The 19,401-nt window shown below is 57.0% G+C and overlaps 7 protein-coding genes across 7 annotated transcripts; 4 read left to right on the forward strand and 3 right to left on the reverse strand.

The window, feature by feature from the left end:
- Window positions 1–139: 139 nt before the first annotated feature.
- LTHEOB_8532 (Histone acetyltransferase subunit) lies at window positions 140–1,948 on the reverse strand (the record flags this gene model as incomplete). Its single annotated transcript, XM_035518020.1, has 2 exons — window positions 140–702; window positions 787–1,948. 2 exons carry the CDS (start codon window positions 1,946–1,948, stop codon window positions 140–142), a joined length of 1,725 nt encoding a protein of 574 aa, XP_035370238.1.
- Window positions 1,949–2,049: 101 nt separating this feature from the next.
- LTHEOB_8533 (Nad dependent epimerase dehydratase) lies at window positions 2,050–3,438 on the forward strand (the record flags this gene model as incomplete). The annotated part of the gene is made up of 4 exons (XM_035518021.1): window positions 2,050–2,104; window positions 2,198–2,252; window positions 2,505–2,845; window positions 3,014–3,438. 4 exons carry the CDS (start codon window positions 2,050–2,052, stop codon window positions 3,436–3,438), a joined length of 876 nt encoding a protein of 291 aa, XP_035370239.1.
- A 2,153-nt stretch (window positions 3,439–5,591) lies between these two features.
- On the forward strand, window positions 5,592–6,238 carry LTHEOB_8534 (Molybdopterin oxidoreductase; the record flags this gene model as incomplete). Its single annotated transcript, XM_035518022.1, has 3 exons — window positions 5,592–5,721; window positions 5,999–6,030; window positions 6,083–6,238. The coding sequence occupies 3 exons, from the start codon at window positions 5,592–5,594 to the stop codon at window positions 6,236–6,238; spliced, it is 318 nt and encodes a 105-aa protein (XP_035370240.1).
- A 232-nt stretch (window positions 6,239–6,470) lies between these two features.
- Window positions 6,471–8,060, reverse strand: LTHEOB_8535 (60s ribosome biogenesis protein sqt1; the record flags this gene model as incomplete). The annotated part of the gene is made up of 1 exon (XM_035518023.1): window positions 6,471–8,060. The coding sequence occupies one exon, from the start codon at window positions 8,058–8,060 to the stop codon at window positions 6,471–6,473; it is 1,590 nt and encodes a 529-aa protein (XP_035370241.1).
- A 516-nt stretch (window positions 8,061–8,576) lies between these two features.
- LTHEOB_8536 (Phenylacetyl- ligase) lies at window positions 8,577–10,396 on the reverse strand (the record flags this gene model as incomplete). The annotated part of the gene is made up of 2 exons (XM_035518024.1): window positions 8,577–10,055; window positions 10,118–10,396. The coding sequence occupies 2 exons, from the start codon at window positions 10,394–10,396 to the stop codon at window positions 8,577–8,579; spliced, it is 1,758 nt and encodes a 585-aa protein (XP_035370242.1).
- Window positions 10,397–11,320: 924 nt separating this feature from the next.
- Window positions 11,321–14,462, forward strand: LTHEOB_8537 (Oxoglutarate/iron-dependent oxygenase; the record flags this gene model as incomplete). Its single annotated transcript, XM_035518025.1, has 2 exons — window positions 11,321–14,230; window positions 14,310–14,462. 2 exons carry the CDS (start codon window positions 11,321–11,323, stop codon window positions 14,460–14,462), a joined length of 3,063 nt encoding a protein of 1,020 aa, XP_035370243.1.
- A 661-nt stretch (window positions 14,463–15,123) lies between these two features.
- LTHEOB_8538 (Acyl-CoA dehydrogenase conserved site) lies at window positions 15,124–16,765 on the forward strand (the record flags this gene model as incomplete). Its single annotated transcript, XM_035518026.1, has 4 exons — window positions 15,124–15,319; window positions 15,401–15,583; window positions 15,752–16,265; window positions 16,342–16,765. 4 exons carry the CDS (start codon window positions 15,124–15,126, stop codon window positions 16,763–16,765), a joined length of 1,317 nt encoding a protein of 438 aa, XP_035370244.1.
- Window positions 16,766–19,401: the final 2,636 nt, after the last annotated feature.

Genomic DNA, 19,401 nt, shown 5'->3' on the forward strand with positions numbered 1-19,401 from the left:
ACCTGCCTCCATGTGAACGCCGAATCCAGACACCACCAGAAGGAAATCTCGCCGCAGGCCCAAGATAAAATGTCGGAACCATAATCGGCACAGGGTATATGTCAAACCCACCATACTTTTTTCCTCCGTCATCCCGCGATTATCTCTTCTTCTTCCCGACGTCCAAGTCCCCACTCGCAATCAACTCCCTCCTCCTCGCCTCAACCTTCTCCTTCCGCTTCGTCAACTCCTCGATCTGCTTATCCACGTCCACCTCAGCCTGCTTGAATAACCGGATGAATGTCTCTTCCATCTGCTTGCTGTACGGATTCCTCTCCATTCCGCGCTCGGGCAGCTCAACGCTCCGTTCCTCCTGTCCTGCCAACTTCCTCTGAGCCGCAGCCTGGGCAGCGGCCGCTGCGGCGCCCTTGCCCTTTCCCCTGCCTGTTCCTTCCGGCGGCCACTGGCGCTCCTCGTCCGTTAGAGCGGCGTATAGCACCTCTGTGGGCTCGTTGAACTCGATGAAATCCAGAATCTCGGCTTTGACGAGGTTGGCGGCGCGCTGGCGCTCGGCGCTCTCGGGCGGACCGTAGGGCTCGAGGTAGAGGTAGTGGGAGCGGACGGCGTGCTTCTCGCCGACGTAGGGCTGGAAGTATAGGCGGATCTCAACCGTGAAGCCACCCCAGCCGGTCTCGCGGACCTCGAAGGGCGGGTTGGCGATCACTGTGAGAAGTCAGTCATGGTCAGTTCCAACTCTTCAAAATTTTCTTGTCTTCGGCGCAAGGAAGGGAAACCATTGGCACATACTCCTCTTGTTGTTCGGATACGTCTCGTGCAAGCTAAACTGCACCTTGTTCAACCACGTGCTCATATCCGGGCCGCCGTCGACGTTCTCGACGTACACGCGCCATCCGGTTGTGTGGTCTTCGGGGATGCCGGGCGGGCGGTTCTTGTCGTCCAGCTTCCAGGCCTCGGAGCCGATGCGGAAGGCGCGCGTGATCTTCACGCCCTTGACGCGCTTCTTGTCCGACAGGCCGACCATGGCGGAGTAGGGCGTGGAGGGGGTCGAGTTGAGCGTCGCGGTGCGGCGGTGGCGGATGGACGTGTCGATGTGCGGCAGCGATTGGGCGTGCTGGTGGCGCGCGCCGGCGGGGGTGTGGGCGTGCTGCGCGAGGCTGCTGCTGAGGCTGTGGCTATGGCTGTGGTGGTGGTGGTTCTGCTGGGCGGTCGTCTTCTTGCGCGCGCTGGCGCTGTGGTGGTCGTCGACGCCGCCGCTGCTGGCGCGGTGCGGGAGGGTGGTGGTGTTTTCCGGAGCGCTGCGCTTGCGGCCGGTGCCACTGTTGCTGCCGGCCTGCGAGAGCGGGTGCGAGCTCTTGCGGCGGTTGCGGGCGCCGTCTTCTTCGTCGGACGACTTGGGCTCGGCGAGCGAGACGTTGCGGCTGTGGGTGCGGCGCTTCTGGTTCGCGGGCTCCCACACGCCGGGCGCAAAGTCGCCGCGCAGCTCGGCGGGAATGAGCTCGATGGGGATGCTGCTCTGGCTGGTGGGGGTGCGCGACGGGGTCGGGCGGGCGGACGAGCTGCTGCGCTTGTGCTTGTTGGAGTCTGATTTTTCGGGGTGTTGGGCCGAGAGCGAGGTGGGCGTGTTTGCCTGGGGCGTGGGCGAGGCTTGCTGGGGCGTCCCGTGGGCCGGAAGGGGTCTCGCAGGGTCCTGTTGATTGCCTGCTTGGGGAGGCTGGGCGGCGCTGGAGGGTGCGATCGAAGTTGCGGGCGGCGGGCGCGGGCTGTCGGCTACGCCATTATTGCCTGCACTAGAGGGCTGCTGCGCAGGACCAGCGGCCGCGGCGGGGGCGTCGGTTGAGGCGAGGGCAGCGGGCGTGCCCTTGTTGTGCGAGGGAGAGGACGCGTCCTGCTGGACCGGCTGTGAGTCGCCGTGGTGGTGCAGCGAGGGCTGTGGTGTTTCCGGCGGCATGCTTGGCGCTCCAATGAGGTCAGGATGCGGCGCTGCGATCTGGGAGCTCTCTAGAAAAGGCGCGGCGAGCTCTCAGGCCACCGCGGAACAACACCAACACAATGGCGTCGTCGACTGCGAGGAAGATAGTGGTGTGCGGAGGCAATGGCTTTCTTGGTACGTGCTTGCTTTAAACCACGCGCAGCCAGCCATGCCAGAGCTGCTCCACCGCCGAGACTCAGAGCCACGACTGACGGCCCGCTCCCACAGGTTCACGCATCTGCAAGGCCGCCGTACACCGCGGCTGGACCGTGACCTCCATCAGGTCCGTCACCCACCCCCCGCTCTCTCCCGCTTCATCCTACACACCTCGCCCGCCATCACACTCTCACCCCCAGCATCCCCCTCCGCCATTGCCCCTCACCGACGCGTCTCCCGACCCCTCGACTCCGTGCCGCCCTTTCCCCCGCTTAGGCATGACGTGCCGCCGCCGTCAAGCGCCGCGTCCGGCCTCCTGACCGCCTCAACCCGCCGCAATCTACACAAACTGACACGTATCCGTCTCCGTTTCATACAGCCGCTCCGGCGAGCCCACATGGTCTGCAGTCACCTCCTCCGATGAGCGCCCTCCGTGGGCCGCCAACGTGCAGTGGCGCCGGGCCAACGTGCTGAACCCGGACGAATACGCCCAGGATCTGGATGGTGCCGACGCCGTCGTGCACAGCATGGGCATCCTGCTCGAGGCCGACTACAAGGGTGTGCTGCAGGGCAAGGAGTCGCCGTTCAGCGGCCTCTCGCGGGCTTTCTCTTCGACCAAGCAGGGCAGCCAGAATCCTCTCGAACGCAAGCCCGGCGAGGAACTTCGGTCACAGGAGAAGGACGGCCAGCTGACGTACGAGCTGATGAACCGGGACTCTGGTATGCTAGTCCTACAACCGTCCTCCCTTCTTTCACACACTCTCTCTATACTCCCTTATCACCTACTACTAAATTCTCCTACCTTCCATCCCCCACCCCACCCATCCTCACACCATCACCCATCCAATTGGCGTGCCATTGACTGACCCACGCCCCCCACCACAACAGCAATCCTCCTCGCCAAAGAAGCCGCTGCCCACCGCGTCCCGACCTTCATCTACATCTCCGCCGCAGCCGGCGCCCCTGTCCTCCCCTCCCGCTACATCACGACCAAACGCGAGGCCGAATCGACCATCTCGTCGCAGTTCCCGACGATGCGCAGCGTCTTCGTGCGGGCGCCGTTCATGTGGGACAGCTCGCGCGCTTTTACGGTGCCGCTGGCCGCCGCCACGGGCGTCGCGTCGCTGTTCAACAGCGCCGTCGGCGGCCGCCTGACGTGGCTGATGGGCGCGGGCGGCACGAAGCCGCTCAAGGCGGACCTGGTCGGCGAGGCGGTGGTCGAGGCGGTCGAGGGCGGTGAGGCGAGCGGCCCCGTCGAAGTGCCCGAGATCGAGGCGTTAGCGACGAAGCATTGGCGCAGGAACATGTTGTAGGCGAAGAAGGACGGAAAAGAAAGGGTTTGTTCGACCACCCCGCGGTCTGTGTATCTTTTGCTGTAAGACTCTATGTAGCTTCGCTGTAGAATTAGCATGGCATGATTGACGGGGGTGGCTCTGGACAGCTGGACATCTCCACTCAGTTCTCAGGTACAGTAGGTGCGCCGTGATCGGAGACTGTCACACCACACTCCCTGCTTATCGGGATGCGGCATACGTATTCTATGAATCAAAAGAATCGAATGATATTTCAAACAGCTAAGAACCGTCTGTCCGATGCAGCCGTTCCCGGATCAATGGCCCCACAGCTACATGGGTGCCGATGGGAGAGACTGCTTCTGCGGCATCTCAGGTGACGTGGACAGCCGAGCTTTCCAGGATCTCAACACCATCAAATCAGCATCACGATGGCAAGCAAGAGGCACAGTCAAGGAAGCAAGGCGAAGGAAGCACAGTCAAAAAAGTCAAAGTGAAAGAGTCAAGTCAGTTCTCCATTGAGAAGTCAAAAAACTATCTAAGCTCGATCTGCCCTCAGAAAATTTCGGTGGTATCATTGGCAACTCGCCCAGCGGAGTTCTAGGGCCGTGAGATGTGCCGGCTGCCAAGTGTCGAATTTAATCTCTGTTGGTCATCATTGTGCATCACCTCGAGCTGAAAGAAAAAAAGCAGAAGAAAAACAAAAAGCAAGAAACCGAGCAGCTTCTTGACGCTGGAGACAGAAAAGCAAAAAAAGTCAAAAAGAAAAGCGAAGCTGGAGACAAGCTCGAAGCTTCCAAATGCTGGTCTGCGAAGAGGTTAACAACAACGAGAGAAGGGGGGAAGGGAGACATACCTGAGTTAGAGAAAAGAGGAAGAAAAAAAGTTGAGGAAACAGGACGAAGTGAAGTGAAATGCAGGTGCTGAAGGTGCTTGAGGAAGAGGGAGGAAGCCACTTACGAAGACAGTCAAGAAGACAAACAGTATGGAAAGCTGATCCAAGAGGGAGGATGAACCAAGAGAAGGTGGTATCCAGGATCGCTAAGTTTTTTTCATTTTTTTCAGTCCAGCTGTAAATGGTGAGGAGATGGATGGTCAACTGTTGACCAAAGACAGGATCCAAAGGAGGATGGGTATCCAACTGGACCGAGAGGAGGACACGGTGAGATTTGTACACTCGACGTTAGTCAGTGTAGCAAATGTTGCAGAGGGAAGGGAAGGGAAGTGAAAAACTCACGTGACCGTGAGGAGGCGTCAAGTAGCCAGGCGCTGGAAGAGGTGGAAGGAGGTTTTGCCATTTTTGAGGGAATGGTGAACCGATCCCATCAGCCAATGCTGTGGGATATGCTAGTGGTCGGGTGATGATGAAGACCAAAAGGTCGAGGACTGTGTGCGGTAGATCAGTGGGCACACAGTGAATGAATGAGCGAGATGGCAAAAGCAACTGTGGTGGAGGTGGAGAGGGATGGGTTCAATCTAAGCCAAAAGGCAAAGAGAGCTGAAGAAGGGAAAAGGTCGTGATGGTGCTCCAAAGATCGGTATATGTATGCTGCGATGTGGTCTGTGCGCCAGCATCACCACCCGATCACTTGCGCCCGTTGCCACGAGAACGAGCCAGAAAGGAAGGAGCGAGCGGGCGGAAGAGCGGTTGGCCGACATAGAATCACATGGAATGACAGGAACTAGGCGCTCATACGCCGCAGCGTGAAGTCGAGATCTCGAAGCAACGGCACGCATGCATTGAACCACTACCAAGCTATTTTCACCGCCATGGCAAACTCACCGTCAATCCGTCACAAGTCAATCCGACCTACGAGCCTCCTCCCCTCCGTCAATAGCATGCCTTTCCCTCTCGGGTTCGCCGTGTCACCCACACCACGCAAAGAAGTCAGCAAACCACCCGCTCTTCCATTCCTCCACTGCTTTCGCCGGACGCAGTACCACGCACCTTTTCACCCCGAAAACTCGGTGTTCCACTGGCCGCCCTCCATGATACAGGCGCAGTACGTGGTGGAGATGAAGTCCCCCGCGATGCTCTCGAGGACGAGCCGCTCCACGCCGGGCGATCGGAGAGGCCGCCGTAGATATTACCCTTCTGCAAGGATATCAATATTCCAGAATCCACTCCAACTGTCCCGACAGGGAGAGCAAACGCGTTTTTCTTAAGTTGCACCATGGATATAAAGTCTGAGGGCATGCGGACCACAACTTCTTACATCAACGCGTCGGACCACCTCTTCGGATCCTCGCCACAGCCAACCGCACAGCGGTACGAGAATGCCTACCGCTTGACTGGGGTGGAAGGTAAGTCTGACCATCCATCTCTTTCAACTTTTATAAACCTTACTAATTGTCTGACCTCATCATTAATGCTTATTGCCGATTGCATTTGCCGTGTTTTATGCTTTTCCTCAACAACAAGGATTATATATTGTTTATCTCACCACCATATCGTCACTCATTCATGATACTTTCTGACATCATTCCAAGAAATTGATGTATATACACAGGTAGTTTTAATGGTGTATCAGCAATGTTTAATTCAATTCATTTGCACTGTTTGACACTAACTTTTTTACAGGATCGTCCTGGCCCGCGGTCTCGCAGATCGTTGTGAGCGGCCTCGGCCATTCGTTGACAATGGTGGTGACACTCGAAGCTCCAGCACCAGCGCGGCGGCATTCTCGATATCGGTGAGCAGATGAAGACTCCGGAGCTGGCCATTTCATTCGCCCGTGATGTCGAAGCGCTGACATATTGCGCATCGCGGGTGCCTGCCAAGAGCGCGGAGATGGGCGCGGACACTGAGCGCCATGGCTAGCGCGAAGAATAGCCCAGCTCTACCTTAGAAAAATTAACATATGCGGGTAGGTGAAGCTATCATCCGGACGTGTATGCATAATTTTTAATTCGACATTCTCGTCCGGACGATAGCTTCACCTACCCATGACATGAAAAAAAAAGAGTCTATTTTTATCAAACCCTTGAACAAACGCTTTTCAGGACAGACGTCATTATATATCAAAGAAGCAAATAGGAGAGAGACCGCCTGATCAGGCAATCGGCGTATCAAAAACCAGCGCAACGCCATCATCACCCGCAGTCACGACCCTCTCGCCAGCACCCTGCACGAAGCCCATGACACCACCACCCTCACCGCCGCCGCGGTGGCCCCTCCACTCGCCGACCAGGCCGCGATTAGCCGCGGCGGTGCCGCCACGGGCGTCCCACCGCCTGACGACGCCGTCGTTGCCGCAGCTGGTCAGCAGCCAGCTGCCAGGCGCTGCCTGAGCTCCCGTTCCTTGTTGTTGCGGCTTGACGAACTCGACCTTGATGACGGCCTGCTCGGTTTCCGCGTCCTCGTCGAAGTGCGCCTGCTGGATGTGCCGGCGGACGGCGAAGCGGTGCGCCGTGTCGATGAGTACGATGGAGCCGTCGACGCTGCCGGCGGCCATGAGCGAGAGCGGTGGTTGGGAGAAGGCGATCGTCTCGACGCTGTCTTGCTGCGTCTGCAGGCTGGCTAGGATGGCGCCGGCCTGGCCGGTCGCTGCGCCAGCTCCGCCCTTGGGACCGCCTGCCTGCTTGCTACCAGCCGCCTTGCCGCGTGCGCCAGCACCGCGCGCGCCGCTGGTGACGGACGGATCTGCGCCGATGCGCGGCAAGCCGACGATGCGGATGTGGCCCTCGGCGCCGCCGACGGCAGCGAAGGCGCCGTTGGGCGCGATGGCGACGCTGTAGAGGCCGCCGTCAACGCGGAAGCGCTCGTCTTCGCCGGTGAGGCCGACAACGGCCTGGCCGGCGGAGGGGTTGGTGATGCCGGCCGCGGCGGCCTCGCCGAAGACGTCCCAGACGTAGAAGGACGCGTCCTCGGAGACGGTGGCTAGGAGCTTGCCGTCAGGAGTCCAGGCGCCGGCGGTGCTGGGGCCGGTGTGCAGGTAGAAGGCCTGGACGATGGTGAGCGGCGACGCCGTGTCGGCCGCGTTGATGGTGTAGACCCAGACGGAGCCGTCGGATGCGCCGAGCGCGATGGTGTTGGGGTAGTCGGGATGCGGGCAGGGCGATATCCATGCGATCTCCTCGACTTCCTGCGCCTCGCCGGTGAATTTCCATGCCATGCATGCGCCGATCGAGGTGTCCTGCCATGCGCGAAGCTTGCCATCCATACCGCCCGACACGATGTATTCGCCGGCAGGCTGTGTGAAGGCGATGGCGGCGATCGAGTCTGTGTGGCCGTCCAGCTTGAACAACTGCTGCAGGCCTTCGCGCTCCTGCCGCGCCTGCGTCGCGGCGCCGCTGCCCGGCTCGCCCGACCAGCTGGCGGGCAGCGGCGGGCGCTCCTTCTCCTTGACGAGCACCTCGAATATGTATCCCACGTCGTCGCCGCCGCCGGTTGCGATGATGTTGCGGTGCTTGGGGTGCTGGGCAATGCTGAATATGCTGTCCTTGTGCGTGTCGAAGTGCGCGATGCTGTCGTTCTCGAGCTGGATCTCTTGTAGAGCCGCGCCGTCGTCGCCGTCATCGTCGGATTCCATGTGTGCATCTTCATCGTCCGCGACGATTTCTTCGGCCTCGTCGGGGTCCAGCATGTCGACCTCCTCTTGCTCCTCCGGCCGCTGGGGCGGTTGGTTCTGTTGAGAAGCCATTGCTGTGAAACTGATTTCTTTTTGGGGGTACTTGGGTGGGGGGTATCTTGGAAGGAAAAGAAAGACGTTTTGTAGGTGGTGGTGTTGCTGCTTAGAAATTCCCGCCGGGGTTTATTTTTCTTGGTTCCGCCGCGCAAAAATCCATGCCGCGGGGGCGGGGCTGCCGCTTACGTCATGCATCGTCGCCTTCTCGCGTTTTCCATGTGTAATTGAACAATGTTGGTGGAAAACAACGGGAGACCATCCGAACAATGTTCAGCCGCTCAGGTCCTACTGCAGACGCAACTCGGGTGCACAACAACTTTATCTGCTTGTAAAAGTGGACTCTTCAAGCCCACTGCAGTTCATGACAGTCTAAATCGAGGAATTGATTTCGTCTGGCGCTCAAGCAAGGAAGCAGCCGTTAGTCTAAGGATTGCGCAATCTCCAACGCTTCAATCCGCAACCATCTGGGACAACGATGACAAACCAAATCTCTACAACAAAAATTACCCAACTCTCCACCTTCTCCAATATCTACAACTTAGCGCCTGCAGCCCTTCTCTTCTCCTTCTCCTTGTCCCTCAACAATCTCCTGAGAATCTTTCCGCTGGGGCTCTTCGGAATAACGTCGATAAACTCGATACCACCCTTCAACCACTTGTGGCGAGACTTGTGCTCCTCAACGTGCTTCTCAATCGCCCTGGCCACCGCGCGGTCGCTCTCCTCCAGGCCGACCTTAGGCGACTTCACAATGAACGCCTTGGGGACTTCGCCAGCCCTCTCATCTGGAACCGGAATGACGGCGCAATCGTTGACATACGGATGGCTGAGCAAGTGTGCCTCTAGCTCAGCCGGCGCGACCTGGAGACCCTTGACCTTGATGAGCTCCTTGATGCGGTCGACGATGAAGATGTGCTCGTAGCCCTGCGGCGACTTCCTGACGACAGCCTCGTCACCCGTGCGCATCCACCCATCTTGAAACGTTTCCTTGGTGGCGTCCGGCTTGTTGTGGTAGCCGAGCGTCACAGCAGGAGACTTGACGAGGAGCTCGCCTGGCTGGTCGTACCCGGTGATCTCGTTGCCCTCGAGCGTGACGATCTTGCACTCGATGCCGGGGAGGATGGAGCCGGAGGAGCCGAACCAGACATCGTGGTCGATGGTGGAGCACACGACGGTGCTGGTCTCGGTAAGGCCGTAGCCCTGGCGGATGACCCACTTCGGCCACAGTTGGCTGAGCTCTTGCGCTGTCTCTTCGCCGAGTGGTGCTGCGCCTGTGAAGACGGCGTCGATGCTGCTAAGGTCGTACTGGTCGCAGATCTGCTTCTGCTTCGTCATCATGATGATGATCGGCGGGACGAGGTACAGGCAGTTGACCTTAAAGCGCTGAATGGCCTCCAGGTACGGCTTGAACTCGAATTTGGGGAGAACAACGACACGGTCACCGCGGTACACGCTGGCATGGCAGATGACAACGAGGCAGTAGATGTGGCTCATGGGAAGCAGGCCCAGCGCAGTCTCAGTGTAATCACTCTGGGTTCCCGGAGGGATCTTCTTGTCTCGGCAACTCTTATCAAAGGTCTTGATCTGAAGCGTGTTGGCAATAACGTTCCTGTGCGAGATCATGACACCCTTGGGCAATCCTGAAGTACCACTGGAGTAACAGAGAAACGCGGTGCGACGAGCGCCCTCGCCATCGGACCAGTCCAGATTCTCTAATCTTGGCAAGTTCTCGCCCTCCTTGATCAACTGGTCCACGGTCTTATATTCGCTGGGAGCAGACTTTCCGCCGGTGATTTCCTTAGGCACGTCCAGGATATAGATGCGGTTCTTCGGAATACCGGCTTTAGAGCAAGCCTCGAGGGCTGTAGGGAGCAGGGGCAGGCAGGTGAATAGGCATTTTGCGCCAGAATCCTTCAGCTGGTACTCGATCTCAGGTGCTGAGTAAGCGGCGTTTGCGGGCGTCTGAATGCCACCGAGACGGTGCGTGGCCCATGCGAGGGTAAGGGTGTCAATCTGCCAAGTGTCAGCTCAGCTCCGCTCTAATTCTGGCTCGAATCATTGTGGGGGGCGCATACCGTGTTAACACTGAAGACACCAATGACCTTGTCCCACTCAGTACCCTGGTTCGGCTTCCAGCCCAGCTCTTTTGAGAGACCTCGCGCAAGAGCTTCAACGCGGTCCTTCACGTCCAATGCTGAGTACTCCTTTCCGGTAATGCCGCAAGTGAATGGCGCATGCGAATAGCCCAGGGGATGGCGGCCGTAGTTCTCATCAAATAGAAAATCGTAAATGGACACTGAGTCAGGCGGGTCAAACGGCAGCTGCGGAACCCATGACGGAGGATGGAAAACCATTGTAGAAAATGAGAAATTCTAGAAGCCAGGCAGAAGTAACGATTCGAAGCAAACCAGGGACGTCTGAAATATGGGAAGAGAGGCAGGCGGGAGGCGGCGGAGCTAGTTGGAAAAAGAGAAGAGGAGCCAGCCGGAATTTCAATGGTTGGGGGTCCGGGGGTTGGACAAACCAGGGACGCGGGCAGGCTGTGACGCCGCCGAGAGTGTGGGGAAGCCGCGAGGGCCCACCGCTATACTTCTTTCGGACAGACCGAGGCTCGAGGACCTCGGTTAATAAGGCTTAGGCTGGCACACCGGCAAGGGTGCCTAACGATACGCGCACGAACCTCACCACCATCTGAGAATCTCCGAGCAACAGCGATTCTCCGCCGTGCCGCTAACCTCGCTAGCACATCGTGCCAACCATCTCATCAAGAGCCGCCGAACCTCCTTGCTCCTCTCCGCAGTGGCCCCATTCGGAAAGGTGGCTAGAAGCCACGGTGTTACTTTGCGTAAGACACATTATATTTTTTGTATTGATCAGCGCGGCAGTGACGCCACAAGTGAGGCCGGGAGCACGGTCGGGAGCACGGTTGGGAGCAAAAAAGCGGCCAATCACGTCTCCCCGAAGTTAACACCCGGCTTGCCTAGGTACGCAGTGTTACTTCACTTCTGTTGCGCCGCCAATTGAGCATGGACCTGCAGCGTTTTCATTCACAATGCCTCGCAATAGCTATTGTTCTCTCTTTCGTGGCTCCGTTCCTATGAACTGTACACTCCACTCTGGAGGACACCAACTCTTGCTCCCAATATTCCTGCGACGGACCACTGCAACTTATGCCTTAATACACCCAACAGCAGCAACTGCATTCAACTTCAATCTCCCATCCATTGCCTGCGGGCGCCGACACCGTACTAAAGCAAACTCAGAAGACACCAGCCAGCATGTCGAATCGGGAGCTAGCAAGCTTGGCTCCTGGGGCCTGGGCTTACTCCGGGCTTGCTGAAGATTACGACCAGCCACATGGCTCAGCGGGTCCGCGGAGGCGTCGCCGCTGCTCTCAGAAGGAAGCTCCCAGCCAGCTGCCACCCTCTCCACAGTCTTCCGCTCCGCCCCAAAGCCCAACTCCCACGCCAGCCTCCACCCCAGCCGATCACCAAAGTGAGAGTGAGCTGTCTTCTGTACCAGACGATCTCAGCGACGTGAGCTATGATGGGGTCAAGAAGAAAAGGAAGCTGCATGCAAGCGATAGTGAGGCAGCGGACGGCGGTCGGCCGAAGAGAAATCGCCGACTCTCGAAGAAGGCATTGGAAAACCGCGCTGCGGAGGTGGACAGGCAGAAAAGAGAGAAGTCTACGCCAAGTGCCCCCCAGCTTAAGCTCAAGCTTAAGCTCAGCCCCGAGAAGCTTCAGCAACTGGACCCAAAGTCTCCCAGCTCGGCCGAGGCCACGCCTGACTTACCAGCTGGCGCCACGCCCAACTCGCCAGCTGGTGCCACACCTGAGTTGTCAGCTGAGATCGCGCCTGAGGCCGTTCCTGAACCACCAGCCGAGGCGCTCGCTGTGGAATCACCAAGGACAGAAGAGCAGGGTCGGATCACCACCCCTCCCTCCAGCCAGCAGAATCTTGCAAAGGCACCAGCTGCTGCGGAATCCGAACAATGCGCCCCTGCAGATCCCGATCCCAACGCAACCCCCACAATTCAATTTCTTCTGCCTCAGGCTCCAACACCGCCCAAGTCAACCCATAAGCGTGGTCGGCCTAAGAAGGCAGATGCCTCGCTTCAACTTCTGAGCCCACAGTCAGTTGGGGAAGATGCCCCTCGTCGAGCACCTCGCACTGTCCGCATTCCGGATCCGATCGCTGATGGGCTGGAACATCTGGTCGACATTTCAAAGCAGCTGATGAATTACAGCGGCTGTCCACTTGATGAAAAGCCACCTCCAGTTGGCTCCCCGGAAGTTTGGGCTGATGGTCGCCAGGCTCTCTGCGAGTCGCTCCCATACTACCGCGCATATCAAAGTGCTGGATACTGCTCCAATGGATTTGCTCACGCCTTCATGTTCGACCAGGAAGGAAGCACAAGAGATTACATTGATTCCGAGGTGGTCATCGCGCGTGCAGGTGGCGGCCTTTCCAAGGACAAAACTACCGGCAAGATGGCGCGCGAGGCAGATCAGACCGAGAACTGCCAGGTCAAGAGTGTCAAGAACAGCATTGATCACTTCAACCCGGTAGCAATCCTCTGTGGCGATCGCAACCAGCAGTGTCCTTCGAAAATGCCACACGTCTACAACGTTCTCGATTGGTTCAAGCCAACCCACATCTGGTACGAGAAGGTTGGCCGCAAGGTTAATATCCGGTACAGGTTTGAGAAGTTGTGCAGGAACAAGCAGAGCTGGTGGGCTTCCTCAGCTGGCCCAGAGCCGACCATCATTGGCAAGCAAGCACCACCTGAGACTCGTACTTGCTCACATTGCCACCTTGAAAGCCAGCAAGTCTATTTGCAGGGTTGGATGTGCTTGCAGGCAAGTTGTCCGCAGTTCTGGAAGCTCGACTCTGGGTATGAGCCACAAGAAGCCGGCCTGTTGTACGATCCGCGTTTCCTCAAGCAGCATACCCCCTGGTCTCATAGCAGCATTCCACAACCATTGCGACCGAACTGCTTTGCTCTCGGCCCAACGCCAATGCTGGGAGATGACGTCTCATGGGCTGCTGCTAAGGGCTTGGTTTGTCCTCAGTGTGGCCGTTGCAACTCGAGAGAAGCCTGGGAAGGGTGGTACTGCGGTAATCCAGACTGTGACTTCGCCCTCAGTCTCCCCCATGCAGATGTCCCGGTGGCCGCTCTACACGAGCCGTACCATCCGCTCTCCTCCGGATACACGCTCTCCAGAGATACATCCACCATCCCTCCACGCGTGGAGTTTGTCCACAACTACCGAATCAACTACTTCACCATCCCAGGAGTGGACGGCTTCATCGCACACTTCATCGCGAACAAAACCATTAACGAAGAGCCTGACATCGGACCAGACGCCATGTGGACGGATCTCCAAACTACAGGCGGCGATCTCGGCCTCCTCCGCCGCCCACTCGCCACCAGCACGCTCCGAGGAACTGCTCTCACACAGCATTTCTGCGTTAACTACGGAATGCCATACAAGTTCATCGCTGCGACAGCCAGCCGCTCATTTGACACAGCGGCACACTCCATTACTGCCACCCGCTCTCGTCTCAACTGGGCTGCTCGCCACTGCGTTGGTCCGGAGACGCACAACAAGGAGGCTGAATTCAATGAGCTGCTCGCACTTGGCTACTTTGAGCAGCAAAGGATTAGTTACCACGATGATGGCGAATTTGGTCTTGGGCCTACTATTGCCACTCTCTCCATTGGCGCGCCTGCGACCATGAAAATTCGCTTAAAGGCAAAACACTATCACGGTATCTCGAAGAAGGGTTTATACGTCACGGCTCCGCCTGTGCCAGGCTGCGTCAAGTACGAAGAGCGCTGCGCAGTGTATAGGGAGTTGGAGGCGCTGAAGAAGGACAGAAAAGGACAGACGAAGGGGGCGGAACTTGAGGAGGAAGGCGGTGGCGACGACGTGGAGAAGATGGTGGATTTGGATCAAGATGCGGTGGATCAGGGTCAAGAGGAGGCGTCATCCGTCCCAGATGAGGTGGCACCCGTCCCAGACGCAGTGGATTCTGCTGATACGTACACGGCCCGGCTGAGGGAGTTGCCAGAAGAGCTGAAATTGAAGCTGAAGGGGAACGCGAAGGATGTGCTGACGATGCACTTGGGCCATGGCGATATCGTGGTCATGCACGGCGCAAAGATGCAACAGTACTATGAGGTGAGTTCCCCCCGCGTGCTCTTCCCCCACTCATCACATCACCTCTCTGGCTCGAGTCACTGACATGACATGATCGCAGCATGCGGTTGATCCGGTGGGCAAGCTTCGGTTTGCCTTGACGTGTCGTTACATCGATCCTGATTCACTTAAGCCTGAGGACAGGCCGGATTACGAGGTCAAACCAGATACGGGAGATTACGACGGTTCCCGGCTTCCTGCAGTTCCTACTTAGGGCGGCTTCCTGCAGTGCCCGCTTAGGACAGCTTCTTCATTAATAAAATGGTTGTGGGTATGCGGACATATTGGTACTTGGTATGATGTCTGGATGCATTTGTACGGTTTGAAACTCCATCCATAGCGAGGTGTTTTCTTCAGTCTCTTCTGAGAAGACATTAAATCTCGTGTATTCTAGCTACAGTAGTTAATGAACAATACAACAACGTCATGTGCGCTGCACAGTAAGTGGTGGAAAGACTGAGCGTTCCCAAGTCTGCTTTATAAAAGACGCTGTGCCCTAACGAGATGTTTGTCGCAACATTCAGCCGCTGTCATGAGGATGGTTGAGCATTTTGCTGGAATACAGAGGTTGATAAATTTACGGCCACTCTGCCTCAGGTATTCTGCGTTTCAGCCTCGCGCAGCCTCAACCCACGATTTCTACAAACTACTACGAAAGCTCTGCACAGAAGACGTCCGCACTTGCCTAAACAAGTTACACGCCGCGGTGGCGGCTAGCCTCGGCTCAAGGCCCCCGAGAGCCCTTGCGGGGGATCGGCCGGGGTAGCTAAGGTTGCGGGCGGCACAACGAACGACGAACCCTCCTCACACCTCTCCCGCAAAACAACTCCCTTTTCTTCCCTCCCTGCCTCTCTCGCTACCGAAATTGACACACAATGGCCTCTTCCCTCCACAAGCCCCGCGCCCTCCTCGCCCAAGGCGCCCGCCGCGTCACCCGCCCGCGGATACCGACGCGCCTCGTCTTCCCCGCGCAGCGAGCATGCCTCTCGACCGCCAAGCACCCCTCCGGCTTCATACCGCCCAAGGAAGAAGACCTGGAGGAGCTCCGGGAGCGGGTGCAAGAATTCACGCGTACGTTGTCTTCCCATCGCCCACCTCTTCCCCGCCAATTTGTCCCCCGCTAGAACAGCAGCTGACTGACACTGAATTCAGGACGAGAGATCCCCGAGGAGGTCGCGCAGCGGACGGACCACGAGAATGAGTTTCCCAAGGACATGTGGCGGAAGCTGGGCGAGGCAGGGTTCCTGGGCATAACGGCGGACGAGGCGTACGGCGGGCTGTCAATGGGGTATCAGGAGCATTGCGTGGTGATGGAGGAGATTAGCAGGGCGTCTGGTGAGTCGCTGATTCTTGGTGTTGTGGGCTCGAGATGGCTGTGGCTGCGTGGTTCGGGGGAGCGGCGAGGCCGGGGTTGCCATGGTGGAAGAACTCGGCGGTGCCTTGTGCGGACGAGACTTCTGTGAAAAGGCATGGGAGAACAGAGCAGGGCTAATGTGGTTGCAGGCAGCATCGCTCTCTCCTACGCAGCACATTCGCAGCTGTGTGTTAACCAGCTGATGCTTAACGGATCGAAGGCCCAGAAGGAAAAGTACCTACCAGGCCTGATCTCTGGCGAGAAGGTCGGCGCGCTGGCGATGAGCGAGCACTCGGCGGGCAGTGACGTCGTCAGCATGAAGAGCACGGCCAAGCGCGTCGACGGCGGCTACCTGCTGAACGGCACCAAGATGTGGATCACCAACGGGCCCGACGCCGACTACATCGTGGTCTACGCAAAGACGACGCCCGACGCCGCGTCCAAAGGCATCACCGCCTTCATCGTTGAGACCACCGCCAAGGGTTTCTCGTGTGCTCGCAAGCTGGACAAGCTGGGTATGCGCGGCTCGAATACGGGCGAGCTGGCGTTCGAGGACGTCTTCGTGCCGGATGAGAACGTGCTGGGGCAAGTCGACAAGGGCGTGCGCGTGCTGATGGAGGGTCTCGACCTGGAACGCTTGGTCCTGAGCGCCGGTCCTCTTGGGTAAGATACCACTCTTCCTCCTCCTCCTCCCCCCTCTTCCCAGCCAAGAACCGGAGAGGACTAACGTCACAACCAGCATCATGCAATCCGTCATGGACCTCGTCCTCCCCTACACCCACACCCGCACGCAGTTCAACCAGCCCATCGCCCACAACCAGCTCGTCCAGGGCAAGCTTGCCGACATGCACACCAAGCTGCAAGCCTCGCGCGCCTACACGTATCAGGTAGCCCGGCGCATCGACGAACGCCACGCGCAGATCGCGTCTGGCGAGTGGGTCATCCCGACGCAGGATTGTGCGGGGGCGATCCTGTATGCAGCCGAGCGCGCGAGCGAGTGTGCGTTGGATGGTATTCAGCTGATGGGCGGCATGGGGTACATGAATGAGGTGCCTGCAGGGAGATTCCTTCGTGATGCGAAGCTGTATGAGATCGGTGCGGGGACGAGCGAGGTGAGGAGGATGTTGATTGGGAGGGTGTTTAATAAGATGTATAAGCAGTAGATGCAGAAAGACAGAGATGGAATAGAAATTACTTCACAGCCGATGTCAGAACAAGATGTACGCCAATCTTCGTTTCATTCAACAGTGCTGGGATATCCAGCTGTACCGGTACAAAAAAGGAGGCTTACTATTACATCTACTAACACAGTTCCATTACTTCTCTGCGACAAACCCCCCTTAGAAATCTATGGATAGTTTTATCCCCTACTATGTGGGGAGAGTTTGAGCTTGATCATTTACGTGAGTCCTGAAATGGTGCCCGATGGTGCTTCTGGGCGCGTAGTCCTCCACCTGCTTGCCTGAACGCTGTGCGATATCAACTGCCGATTGGTGGAAATAAGCATGGCTCAGCCTCATGGTAAAACCCCACATCATCTCGCTCTGTGCACCCAGTTTGTCCAGGAGGGAACCCTCGGTGAGAGTCTCAGCTTTGAAATGATCCGCCACATCTCCGGATCAAGATCTAGACATGGATGTGTGAGCAGGATGATCACTTGCAGATGTGGGTATCAGATCCGATGATTAGCGCGAAGAAACACCAGGGTCTGGGAACAGGGGGGATTGTAACATCCCAGAAGAAATGCTCCTTCAAAGCCTTTACGAGAAGCTACAACTTGTCTCCTGTAGCCGGTCGAAGCTGTCGTCGGGACATGACGGTGTAATCGCTCATCCCGCTATTATGCCCAAACGATTGCTTCAGCTACCTATCCGAGCTCCAGCCGGTGTCTGATACATGCAAAAGCAAAGTAGCACTAGTCTCCGCCTCCAACGTCCCTTTTTGGTGTCTATATTGCGGTAGTCAGTGATCGGGATCAACGGTTGCACTCGTAGGATGTTTGCAAAACGTTCCAGTTACCACCCCTTGAGCGAGCGATTTTCTCTTCCCAAGGAATCTCACTCGGAATGAGCCGTGATCGAGACCTCGGCGCGGGAATTTGCATGGACCTTATGCTTGCCTCATTGCCTTCTCGATCTCGATTACGTGGCTTAACGCCAAGCTCACAAGAACATGCCCGAAATCCCCCTTTCCTCCTGCTTATTCCGTTGTAGCGGTTCGCTTGTGCAACACAGGGACGAAGTGCTAAAATGAGGTACCATAAGCTCGCCAAGTGCGGTTTCCGAGGATTTCCTACAAAAGCAATTCCGAACAGGCAGCCTGCAGAGAAGGGGAAGTGGGCGCAAATAGCGCTGCGGCTTCCCGAAGGTCGAGACCGAAATTAGATTACGCTCCCTCAGTAGTAGAGCCGATGTGACGTGTCGTCCTTTTCGTCCGCTTGCTTTCCGGAAAATAAAGCATAACTGCTAAGCTGTGAAGGTGTCGCAGCAAGCGATGAACGATTGGACATATCAGCATTGTTGGCGGCCTGAACAAGATTAGGCAACGGCGGGCCTTGCACAGCTATGTGGGTCTTTCAGCACGCAACCATTCGCTAAGTATGACGCGATACAGGTACACTGATCAAAGATCCTGTCAACCCTCCCAGGAGGAGGGAAAGCTTGTGGTTGCACAACATACGTGGATGTTCGGAACGGCCGCATGACACGTGCGTGCTTTTGTTCCCGTGTCCAATCAAACTGCTGCAACTACAGTGCTACGCTTCTCCACAAAACCCCGCACTCTCTGGAAAAAGCATTGCATCCGGCCGGTGACTTTCGCAGTTCGCTTCCGGCGAACCATTTGTAAATGTCCTGCAGAAACGAGCTGTGGCTTGAATCAGTAGCAACTCCTCGGAACCGGCCGCTGCAATCACGTTTAAGTGGTTAACAGCCTACCTTGACGCCCAACTCTAGAGTAACATTGCTCGATTGTGTTGGCAATTTCAAAATGAGAGAAGCGCAAACACTTTCATTCTGTGATCGGTTCATTAGTCTGAATTCATACACAAAATGAGGAGATGTTAGAGTAGTCATACGCGTACTCCATTTAGTGTCTCATTGACGCACGGTTAGCCTCACATACGCTGATGTAGCCAAAGAATTACCAGAATGTGGCTGCTTTTAGCATGGCCTTTCAGCTTTGGATGCGTGCTATCAGTGTCTCTTCAGCACATTTGCAATCAAGGAGCGGATTGGACTGCTCATCCTGCAGCCACATTTGCCTCCCACATACGTTTATCACATCAAACAAGATTGAAGGAAGAGAGGGGATGCGTATCAAACTAGCTGTGAAGATTCCATAATTCGCTAAGCCTGTCAGGAGCGAGGACTGTCTGCTAATCTCCACTGCAACTACAGGAGCATATTCATTTCAAGCAAGACGGCTTGCTCTGCCAACCTTGCCAATGCTTACGACAAGCATGAGGAGTTCTCCACCAAGGACTGCTGCGATGAGGCCGACAACAAGTGCCGCACCCCGCTCGATGCCAACACCTTGTCTCAGACAACAGCCAGGTCCTCAGAGGTGCCTAGAATCAACACCTCCGCAGCTCTTTTCCTCTAATGGAGATTTCGCTTTTGTGTGGCTGCTCATCGCTCACCCGCAGGTAAAGAAATAATTGCCAAGAAGGTCATTCACATCACCCAGGCCGCAGGTGGCCTCCTGTGACAAGAGGTGTGCTATCGCATGGGTTGCATCGGCTTGTGCCGTCGAAGTAAGCGTAGTCGCTTCGCACTGTTGGTCAGAGTACGATCTTGCA

The sequence above is a fragment of the Lasiodiplodia theobromae genome (genome assembly GCF_012971845.1).
Source record: "Lasiodiplodia theobromae strain AM2As chromosome Unknown scaffold_27, whole genome shotgun sequence".
NCBI lineage: Eukaryota > Fungi > Ascomycota > Dothideomycetes > Botryosphaeriales > Botryosphaeriaceae > Lasiodiplodia > Lasiodiplodia theobromae.